This window comes from Erpetoichthys calabaricus, chromosome 1 (genome assembly GCF_900747795.2).
Source record: "Erpetoichthys calabaricus chromosome 1, fErpCal1.3, whole genome shotgun sequence".
Lineage (NCBI taxonomy): Eukaryota > Metazoa > Chordata > Cladistia > Polypteriformes > Polypteridae > Erpetoichthys > Erpetoichthys calabaricus.
Genome location: NC_041394.2, coordinates 181,735,929 through 181,748,151, shown reverse-complemented (window position 1 = coordinate 181,748,151; position 12,223 = coordinate 181,735,929). Strand labels below are relative to the sequence as shown.

Sequence of the window (12,223 nt, the reverse complement as noted above, 5' to 3'; positions counted from 1 at the left end):
ATAAGAAGATCTGTTACATTTCTTATTATTTCTAATTTTTTTATGAAACTGTCCCCTATGAAAGAAATATACTTTAAAATCCAATTTATTGCTTCTGTGGGCGGCACGGTGGCGCAGTGGTAGCGCTGCTGCCTCGCAGTTAGGAGACCCGGGTTCGCTTCCCGGGTCCACCCTGCGTGGAGTTTGCATGTTCTCCCCGTGTCTGCATGGGTTTCCTCCGGGCGCTCCGGTTTCCTCCCACAGTCCAAAGACATGCAGGTTAGGTGGATTGGCGATTCTAAATTGGCCCTAGTGTGTGCTTGGTGTGTGGGTGTGTTTGTGTGTGTCCTGCGGTGGGTTGGCACCCTGCCTGGGATTGTTTCCTGCCTTGTGCCCTGTGTTGGCTGGGATTGGCTCCAGCAGACCCCCGTGACCCTGTGTTCGGATTCAGCGGGTTAGAAAATGGATGGATGGATGGATTTATTGCTTCTCAATCATCTCAGCCTGGAGACGTTATAAAAAGTTAGTTTCATTAAAGAATAAATATTTCACATTTTTGAATTCAGTTATTTTTTCACAGTCATGGCATACATTTGCCTTGAAATTCTATATTGTTAAATGAAGAGTAACTCATTTAAAAAAAAAAAAAAAGTGTCTCACCCAGTAACTCACAAGTGTTTGTGGGGCACACAGAAAGCTTGAAATAAAAGCTTTAAAAGATCATTTAGCTCAATGATGCAAAAATTCAAATTTCAGAAACCTCATCTTGAATGTTTCTGACATATACTTAAGACAACAAAATGAAGATGAAAGTTTAATTTATTGCTTGGAACTGGTTTACTTTACTGCTTATAAAATTTAACCATGGGCTATTATGGCTGAATTTAAAATAATCATTTTAATTTAATTATGCCTTCTTCGCCTGACTGATTTTTGCTTCCCCACGTATGTCCTGACCTAGTCAGTTTCTCTCCATCATGTGTGAATTAATTTATCCGCTCAATGCCTTCTTTAATATACTACATTTCAGCACTATTGAAGGTAATACTATGTAGTCAGGCAGGCATCTATACTCACTGATAAATGAAGAGCTTTGAGTTGAAAATCAACACAACATTAAGGCCTGTGGTTTGGTAGGAATTAGGATACACAGAGAAGATTCCTGTAGAGAACACATATGCTTTACAAAACAGCAGACCAGTCTAGGGAATGAACTGAGATCTTCAAAGCTTTAAACAGCTGGGATAAAAGCAGTGCTACTATGTCTACCACTCTATGCTGAAATGAACAAATAGGTTGCGAAAGCACTGGCATGTAGATGGTGGGAAAGAAACCGATTAAATATTAACTCTATTTTGAAAGAGTTACAAGTGACATGATTTTGATAAGTCCTTTATTTGGTTATAAATTCAATAGACTGAAAGGGGCTATTGTCAATCATGATGGAAACATACATTTGAGTAGACTTCTTATTTTTCATATCCTAATTTTTTCTTACAAAGAACAATATCACTAAGCAATTTTCATATGGAGATTTTACCTGCCCTGCAGCAGCTCCCATGCTACCTGTTCCATCTATAATTCCTGTCACAGTGGCAAGTGCTTCATGGCTTCCCTGCAATGTCTTCTGTCTGCCCAAGTCTGCTGAAATGGCTGAGCTGATCATGTTGGCTGGACCTCCAATGAAAAAACCTGTAAGGCAAAATGAGGTTTACCTAGAATAAAGAATGATTGCAAACTGAAACCACCATTTGCCTTGGTCATCCACAAGTAACAGATGAACTACAAGATGTGTTTGTGTACCTGAACCTGCGACTGACTACAATTCTGTTCAGGGAAGGAACCTTCATGGTGTTTATTTTTTCCCTAAGACAGGCTCCAGTTGTCACAGTGGTAATCAATGGACACAAGTGAAATAAAACAAGAATGTGTGGATTGACTGATACCAAAAACACAAGTGGCTAGAAGACACACTCACAGAGTTGAAACGATTTTAATTTATTTCTGTACATGTACCCATTATTCACTTAAAATCATTTTACTTTTGCTAATTATGTATTGTTAGTGTAAACAGAAAAATAAATCAGTTTAAATTTCTCAGAAAGTGTGGCTTTCAGTGGACATTTTATTTAAATAAAAGTTGATCTTATATTTAAAAATGAGCTGCAGTAATACTTTCACTGTAGAATACTTCACTGAGTATCTTCTAAGCCCTCAGATAGCACAGGGGGTGGGGGCAAAATGACCAGCTGTATTTTACCCAGAACAAAAGCAAGCCTTCATATTACTTTGGTTGTGGCCTCTCATACTGGTTGCCAAGGTGATATTCATTCTGTAGACTCCGCCTTGTTATACTTATTTGATGACCTTTAAAGCCCTCTATAGAAGACAGCAAAGTTTCCACTACAGAAACTTAGACATGTATCCATGTGTTGAACAGATGCTTAGTTTTCAGTTGGAAACAAAAAAGATAGAACATGACTCTATGAAATTAGCTCAATGTCATTTTATCAAGATTTTCCCATGACTAACATTTTTCAATTAACCCACAAAACTCACACATAATGAAATAAGTATTATCTAAATTAAACAGTAAAGCCTAAAATAACATTCTCATATATGCACACATACTGAATTCCACTTAATCAAGTTTAGAGTCACAGGGGGCCATAGACCGGCAGTACCAGACACAAGAAATGAAACAACCATGGACAAGGCATGAGCTCATATCAGCTCCCATTCATAAACAGCCAAAATCATACAGAGCAGTGTGAAATTTTCAGTTAACCTAAAATGAATGCCTTTAGACATGTGGGAGGAAAACTTGTGCAGACATGGGAAGAACCTGCAAGTTCTATACAGACAACAACCTGCTATGGCATTCAAACTGAAGCTGGTGGATGTGTGAGACAGAAACTTAAGGTTAAATAGCTTTGCTTTTATAAAGCATGCTGTTCAATTACCTGGTTACAGTATAAACATATAGTACTTTACTAAATATGCACAGCTGTAAATATGTTTACTTTGAAACATAATATGTAAACTGACTTCTGAACTGAACTCCGCTGAAAACATTACAGCATTCTATTACATATTAATAAGGCTATAGTTATAGAATATATTTTCTTGCAATAGACATGAGTTTACATAATGGTTTAAAACTCAATCTGTATTGTTTTCAGAGAAAATGACTGTGTGTGAATGTCCAAAAAAATCAAACTTTTCATGGTGGTGAAGTATTTGTTAGTAGGCAGAAATGATAAAAAAAGAAAAGGTGACTTATTAAAAAATATTAAGGCATATTATCCAATTAATACAAAATGAAGTAGAAACTTGCAATTTCAGTTTGGATTAAGGGTTAAGAAGTTTATAATATTGTTACCAGCATACAGAATATAAAATACAGTGCAAAAAAGAGTAATACCACAGTAAATAAATCAATAAATATTTGCAATTAAGAATTATACATTACTTTTCATAGTACCATAAAAGAAGAGCAATCAATTATTATTTTATAGTGTGCCTTTGCAACGTGACACGTGTTTATGGGAGACAACGTCAGGGCTCTTTGGTTTGATAATGCACTCTGAGTCAGGGGTTAGTGTTGTTGTCACATGCCCATCTCCTTAGGTGCCCACCTCAGAGCTGACAAGACACTGGAAAGAATTAAAGTCTGATTTTATTGCAAAAATTGAAATTAATGAGGTGGTCCGCTGTTTTTGTAGTTCCTCCCTGAAATGTCAATTGCAGCAGATTCTTCAGAAGGACTGTGCCTTTCAAGTTCCCTTACCACTCATTGATAGATCATTTGAAGGTGTCATGGTGGACATAGTAGGCCCCTTCAAACCCTCTACCATATTCCACAAGGACCAAAAGTGTAGTTCTGTTCCTTGGCACACAATATCTGAAAGCTATTCCCTTGAGACAAGCCAATTCCAAGAATATCACATAAGAACTTATAGGGGTCTGTGCATGGGTTGGCATCCTTAAAGAAGTTCTAATGGACCAAGGGACGCCTTTTTCCTTGGAGGCATACACTTACTAAATTACAAAATTAAGCACTTAAAAACCTCAGCCTTTCATCCTCAAACTGATGGTTTGGTCTATCAGGTTAATCAGATTCTCAAGCAAATGCTTTGCATGGTTGTCAGCAAAGACAGAAGGAACTGGAGTCACTTACTCTGCATTGTGTTATTTTTGTATCACAAGCCTCCACAGGTTTCTTGCCATTTGAACTGCTTTATAGACCAACCCCAGAGTTTATTGGACATTCTAAAAAAAGGCTGCAAAAATGAGGCACTCCATCCACTAATATTTTGGAATATATTGCATAATTATGTGATAAATATGAATAAATTAGACCTATGCTAACAGTGAATATGCAGTATGTGCAAGCAGCACAGGCCAGCCTGTATGATCATGGCTCCATTAGTTTAATCCTGGTGATTATCTTATAGTCCTCATTCCTACTCCAAATTATTGGCTCTTTGGCAAGGACCCTACGAAAATTTTAGAGGGGAAGGGCTTGGTTGACTATTTGATGAAGCAACTGAATTGTCGACTAGACGAACATGTCTAGCATGTAAAATTGTTAAAATCGTGGAAGGAACGAGATTCTGATACCTAGAACTAAAATTTTGTAGCCAATTTGATGGCCAAGCAGAGACAAGAGCTGGTAGCAGCCATCCTTTCTGTTCCAGAAGTGGTGAATGAAAGACCCAGAAGGAACTCTAGGATTGCACATGACATAATACTTGACCTGGAGGGGCAGTTTGAGCATGCCCGTGTTGACACCAGGAGGCAAAATGAGCTGAAATGGAACTTGATATCAAACAAATGCTAGACCTTGGTGTTACTGGGGTAAGTCTGAGTCCCTGGTCTAGTCTCATTATTTTGGCCCCAAAGCCAGACAGTAGTTGGCACATCTCCAATGACATCCATTGTCTTAATCAAGGTCTCCTGGTTCGATGAATAATTAATGCCACCAATTGGACAAACTCTTTGAACGTCTCATTATCTGACCAGACCTACCATGACAAAAGAATAATGACAAGATTCCCTTAACGGAGTTTGCAAAGGAAAAGAACACGTTTGTCACCTCTAGTGGTCACTAAAGGTACTATGTCCTCCCATTTGGATTGCAGAGGGCACCAGCTGCCTTCCAACATCTGGTTGATAAAGTGATACAACCCCCACAATTCCTACTTAGCCACCTACCAGGGTGACATCGTTATCTATTCCATCAGCTGGGAGGAACATGTGTGGTACACGCAGGGCCAAATATTTAAGTGACATGGTGGGTGAGGGAACTGTCCATCCACAGTGTACCAAAGTAGAGCTGGAAACTATTGGACTGGAAGACAAGGTATGCTGTCATGGAAAGGGAACCCTTGGCAATTAAATGGGTGATAGAACAGCTGACATAATACCTCCACAGTTTTCTTCAAATATGCACCACACCACTGGATGGTGCTGCACAAAGAGTTAAATAAGATGTTCACCAGGAAGTTATTGGATCTGCAGCTGTTCAAGTTTAAGGTCCTGCATTGTTGGAGTTCCCTCTAAGCTAATGCCGATGCTCTTTCTCGGCTCCACATGACCTCTTGGGTCCTCTCGGTTCGAGAGACAATTTCAGGGCTTCTCGGTTGGTAATTACACTCCAAGTCAGGGGTTGGCACTGTTGCCTAATGCCTCTTCTCTTCCTCCCTCTATAGAACGGATGATTGACAGATGAAAGTGATCAGTGATATCACTTCCGGCCTCCATCCACCTGAACCTGCCTCTTCCACCTTTCCTTTCTAAAAACCAGCTCTACCTCCATCTTGGCCCTAGTCTGCTTTTGGACTTGTGTCTGTCAAGATATTTACAAGCATTTTACAAATCAGTAAATCTCTCTCTCTTTCTACTATTAAGAAGAAATATATCCAACAGTGACAAATAATCATTAATGTCAAAATTTACCTTAAAGGCACAAGAATGGGATACCTTTTTATATCTAAATACTAGGGTGTTGTACCGTGTTAGCCATTATGAATGTAGTGAAAAATCAAGCAAAATGACACCTTTTATTGGCTAACTACAAAGATGACAATAAAAGGTGTCATTTTATTTGACTTTTCACTACAGTATATCTAAATATCAACACTAGCAGGCATTTATTGGTTTACAGTCATTTAGAAGAATTGCTAGAATCTGCTCTCCCAGGACCCCACTTTTACTCTCTTTTCTCTGATTGCAGCAGAATATCATAAATACTGGTGGGCAGGAATAGGGAACCACTCAGCAGGAAGGAATAAGTAAAAAGTTAATGAAGGATCAATAGATTGTTTCTTACCTGTTTGATTCATTGATGCTTTTATGATTACCTACTGGTTTGCAGAAATTGTTTTATTTATTTATTTACTTTTTTCAAAACATCTTTAATAATGTTTAAAAAAAGACCACATCAAGTCAATCACATACAAATATGATTGTGGCAGAGCAACTTCCATCCTTTAGTGAGACCTGTGAGTAGCACCAGAGTGATTCAACCATAGCAGTGTGCTTTAACACTAGAATTCCCGAAACCCGTAATCCTGGCCCACCTTATATTCCTTCTTTTCTCAGCTGGAAATTACAGGGATGTGGCGGGATAAAAGCTGACACACAAACATGTGTTTGAACACACATGTGCTGTACAAGGCATCCACGGGGTCCACTGAGAAAAGAACAGTGTTCATGGTTCACGTTGCAGAGGAACTTCGTCATTGCTTCTTACAAGAAAAGGTGATGGGAAAAGAAAAGAGGATGCAACATCGACAATCTTCTCTTCCATGACCTCCGCTTCCCCCAGGAAGGAAAGTTAAGTGTCAGGTGCTCATTCAGTGTAATAAGAACCACAGCACAGAGAGGTGTATACGAGGGTTGTCTGGGTTCCGCGCGGAATCACTCGAAATAAGTAGCCAAGGATTTTTTTTTCTATTTTTCTCATGTACTTCGATCCTTTTTAAACTTTTTCCAAGTATTCACATTGTAACAGGTACACATCGTAAATGTAGGAAGGACGGTCCTTGGGTGTGTGGGAACTATTAACACTTGAGTTTGATGATTGTATAAACGTGGAACTGACCTCACTGTACTATTCTGTCCTCTGCATCTCCTGGAGTACAAAAGAAACACCACAATGCACCAGCATGTGGAGACTGGGCAAGATCGGGGGGGAAAAAAAAAAAAAACAAAACAACCGCGGTCACTGGCTACAACAGGTGAAGGTATGTGAATGAATATAATGTTGCATTAGTGCAACAAATGTTTTCTGAAATGTACTATACAGGTCATAAAATGAATTACTCCAAATGTCATATATACCTATGTCTCTCTTTTTTGTTAGTGCGGCTTTGACATCATAGACCAGAAGGTGCATACTAATTCAGCGTGAGTAGGAAAACTCAACAATAAAACTGAATAAAAAAAAAAAAAACTCGCATCCACAATCATTCTCAGTCACACACACCACTCACACCCACGTCCAAAGTTTTCTCAGTCCCAGTCTCGTTCACACACAAGATCTGATAATGTTTTCAAATAAAGACAGAGAGAATAAAACTGAAAAGAAAAAAAAGCTACATTTTACACCAGCTGTTACAATAAAAACATACATTTGATTTGTGTCTGTATAATATTAACAATACGAGAAGCTCACTACTCAAAACGGTAAATCTGGGAGGCAGCCGGTATCAAACAGGCGACCTCAAGATTAGGAGTCAGCAGTTCTTACCACTGCACCACGCAAGCTGTCATATCAATAGCCTACCCTAACCTGCTTTCTTTTTCTTCGGTTATATTCTTGAATAAAAGTGTACTTGTTTTGTTATACTTGTACATTTTGTGAAAGTGTTTATTTGTTATTTGGACTTCAGGCTTCACAAATTATACACTTTGTCTACATTTTGTCAATCATTACTAAAACTAGGGGCTTTGCCCACTGCTCGCTTTGTTTGCCAAGCCCCAGTCTGCGCTATGCACCAGCCACTCACGTATGTGGATTTCACTTTCACCAAACAACAAATCTTTAAATATATGCCTCTTCATTGGGAAGAAACAATGAATACTTTTCCCTGATGGCAACATGAATTAGACAATCTACAAACCTCAGACTTAAAGTTTAAAGCCAAACAATATCTACATACTTCTGTCATATCACCTAGTCCATACTGTATATTCGATCTGTTTTCACTGTTCCGTTATTTCACGAGTAATAATTTCCATTTGTTAGAGCTAATGCAATCTTTACTATCAGTTTTTTGAGACTTTTGAATTTTAGTACTTTCATAATCTCTAACCTGCTCTGCATGTGTATTGCAGCAACGTTTTTGAACCTCTTTACAACATTCTACTTTGTCTTTTATTTCCAACCCTGCTTGGAGCCGAGAGCGCAGGAACTGTGTTGGACAATATCGTTCACACGAATGAGAAGTGATTGGACTGTGGGCATGGTTGTAAATGTTTGAGAAGAGGGCAGGACTTGTCAAAATCTCTTGGCAAAAAGTCTCATCTCATGGGAACTGAAATTATCTCTCGCAGGAGTTGAAATTATCTCCGAGAAAGTCTCATCCCAGGATTTCCTTTTATAATAAAGACATGGAAAACGTTTCTGTTTTAACAATGTTTTTACATAGATTGTTGTAGACACCTAACACACACGAAATGTATGTACTCCAAATGACAATATATTATTTACCCTCTACAACTCCAGGCACTTCACTTCAAGATAAACACTGCGCACTGAGAACCTTCTTTGCAAATTGAGCTGTGGCTTCTGCTGATCAACACATTTAAATATGTCATAAAAGTTAAACTTAGCCTAGAAGAGCTGCAAAACTTTTACACTTTTTTTGGCTGTTTTAACTGTAAAGAAAAATGCCCTTTCATATACAGGTGCTGGTCATAAAATTAGAATATCATGACAAAGTTGATTTATTTCAGTAATTCCATTCAAAAAGTGAAACGTGTATATTAGATTCATTCATTACACACAGACTGATGTATTTCAAATGTTTATTTCTTTTAATGTTGATGATTATAACTGACAACTAATGAAAGTCCCAAATTCAGTATCTCGGAAAATTAGAATACAGTAATCCCTCGCTATATCGCGCTTCGCCCTTCGCGGCTTCACTCCATCGCGGATTTTATATGTAAGCATATTTAATTATATATCGCGGATTTTTCGCTGCTTCGCGGGTTTCTGAGGACAATGGGTCTTTTAATTTCTGGTACATGCTTCCTCAGTTGGTTTGCCCAGTTGATTTCATACAAGGGACGCTATTGGCAGATGGCTGAGTAGCTACCCAGCTTACTTTTCTTTCTCTCTCTCTTGCGCTGACTATCTGTGATCCTGACGTAGGGGGTGTGAGCAGGGGGGCTGTTCGCACACCTAGACGATACGGACGCTCGTCTAAAAATGTTGAAAGATTATCTTCACGTTGCTACCTTCTGTGTGCAGCTTTTAAGTATGCTGCACGGTGCTTCGCATACTTAAAAGCTCAAAGGGCACGTATTGATTTTTTTATCTGTCTCTCTCTGCTCCTGACGGAGAGGGTGTGAGCTGCCGCCTTCAACAGCTTTGTGCCGCGGTGCTTCGCATACTTAAAAGCAAACAGCCCTATTGATTTATTTGCTCCTTTGAAGAGGAAGATATGTTTGCATTCTTTTAATTGTGAGACTGAACTGTCATCTCTGTCTTGTCATGGAGCACAGTTTAAACTTTTGAAAAAGAGACAAATGTTTGTTTGCAATGTTTGAATAACGTTCCTATCTCTCTACAACCTCCTGTGTTTCTGCGCAAATCTGTGACCCAAGCATGACAATATAAAAATAACCATATAAATATATGGTTTCTACTTCGCGGATTTTCTTATTTCGCGGGTGGCTCTGGAACGCAACCCCCGCGATGGAGGAGGGATTACTGTATTGTGAAAAGGTTCAATATTGAAGACACCTGGTGCCACACTCTAATCAGCTAATTAACTCAAAACACCTGCAAAAGCCTTTAAATGGTCTCTCAGTCTAGTTCTGTAGGCTACACAATCATGGGGAAGACTGCTGACTTGACAGTTGTCCAAAAGACGACCATTGACACCTTGCACAAGGAGGGCAAGACACAAAAGGTCATTGCTAAAGAGGCTGGCTGTTCACAGAGCTCTGTGTCCAAGCACATTAATAGAGAGACGAAGGGAAGGACAAGATGTGGTAGAAAAAAGTGTACAAGCAATAGGGATAACCACACCCTGGAGAGGATTGTGAAACAAAACCCATTCAAAAATGTGGGGGAGATTCACAAAGAGTGGACTGCAGCTGGAGTCACTGCTTCAAGAACCACCACGCACAGACGTATGCAAGACATGGGTTTCAGCTGTCGCATTCCTTGTGTCAAGCCACTCTTCAACAAGAGACAGCGTCAGAAGCGTCTCGCCTGGGCTAAAGACAAAAAGGACTGGACTGCTGCTGAGTGGTCCAAAGTTATGTTCTCTGATGAAAGTAAATTTTGCATTTCCTTTGGAAATCAAGGTCCCAGAGTCTGGAGAAAGAGAGGAGAGGCACAGAATCCACATTGCGTGAGGTCCAGTGTAAAGTTTCCACAGTCAGTGATGGTTTGGGGTGCCATGTCATCTGCTGGTGTTGGTTCATTGTGTTTTCTGAGGTCCAAGGTCAACGCAGCCGTCTACCAGGAAGTTTTAGAGCACTTCATGCTTCCTGCTGCTGACGAACTTTATGGAGATGCAGATTTCATTTTCCAACAGGACCTGGCACCTGCACACAGTGCCAAAGCTACCAGTACCTGGTTTAAGGACCATGGTATCCCTGTTCTTGATTGGCCAGCAAACTCGCCTGACCTTAACCCCATAGAAAATCTAATGGGTATTGTGAAGAAGAAGATGCAATACGCCAGACCCAACAATTCAGAAGAGCTGAAGGCCACTATCAGAGCAACATGGGCTCTCATAACACCTGAGCAGTGCCACAGACTGATCGACTCCATGCCACGCCGCATTGCTGCAGTAATCCAGGCCAAAGGAGCCCCAACTAAATATTGAGTGCTGTACATGCTCATACTTTTCATGTTCATACCTTTCAGTTGGCCAACATTTCTAAAAGTCCTTTTTTTGCATTGGTCATAATTAATATTCTAATTTTCCGAGATACTGAATTTGGGACTTTCATTAGTTGTCAGTTATAATCATCAACATTAAAAGAAATAAACATTTGAAATACATCAGTCTGTGTGGAATGAATGAATCTAATATACAAGTTTCACTTTTTGAATGGAATTACTGAAATAAATCAACTTTGTCCTGATATTCTAATTTTATGACCAGCACCTGTATATGTTTTAAAGCAATAACTATTAAAATAATCTAGATATTACGCATTTTTGGTATGATAAATGCTATTTTTACATGCTAAACATTTGTTGTATGAGAAGTGTGATGTTTAGAGACCAAAAGGAATGTGAAATGATTAGTTATGTCTAATTTTCATCAGTAAGTGCTTTTACTGATTTAAGGAGATAAAAGAGTATATTTAAGGAACTTGTAGGAGACATTTGGTTTTTGGCTTATGTATCGTATTTTCCAATCTGCACGGATCAATATAGTCAATTAACAGACCACTCACTTTGATGAATTCTTATGCATATCATTTTGCTAAAACATGGTGTCTAATGAACAGAGCAATGGGGTGGTAACATCTATTTATGGCAGAGGAGAAATATGAGCTATTAATGGAAATGTGGTAGTATAACAGCAGTGGATTACTGGTCCCAGATTACTGAAATGAAAATGGGTGAAATTTATTATCAGTGCTCATGGTTATCCCTTTTATCTAGAAGGGACTAAACATCTTTGGACATATTAATAATTAATGACTCATTTTTGTAATTGAAACAAAAGGTGCTGTTTAGACTTTCAACAACAATTGAGAAGTAGTCTGGTTTGCTGACATAGACACATGTATGACAGGGATAAGTAGCTTAATTTTTTGAGTGCACTGCACACGAAGTAGGGAAAGATAGAGTTTGGTTGTCCTATAGGAATGAAATGATATTTGACAACACTCTTTCAGTACACAGAACATGCTGGTGTTGTAGAGAAAGCAAACTATTAAGATCTGACATAACATAACTTATTTAATCATGGTTTGCTCCAGCCTTAGAGTCACAGCCTATAGTTACTAGAGGCCAGTACAGGCAGTCCCCGGGTTACGT

At 39.0% G+C, this 12,223-nt stretch overlaps 1 protein-coding gene across 1 annotated transcript in view; it reads right to left on the bottom strand.

The window, feature by feature from the left end:
* slc37a3 (solute carrier family 37 member 3) overlaps nt 1-12,223 on the bottom strand; it is a 54,240-nt gene that overhangs the window by 5,029 nt on the left and 36,988 nt on the right. The window contains exon 13 of the mRNA XM_028809401.2: nt 1,520-1,671. Coding sequence (XP_028665234.1) covers nt 1,520-1,671 — 152 coding nt within the window. The remainder of the gene's footprint in view (nt 1-1,519; nt 1,672-12,223) is intronic.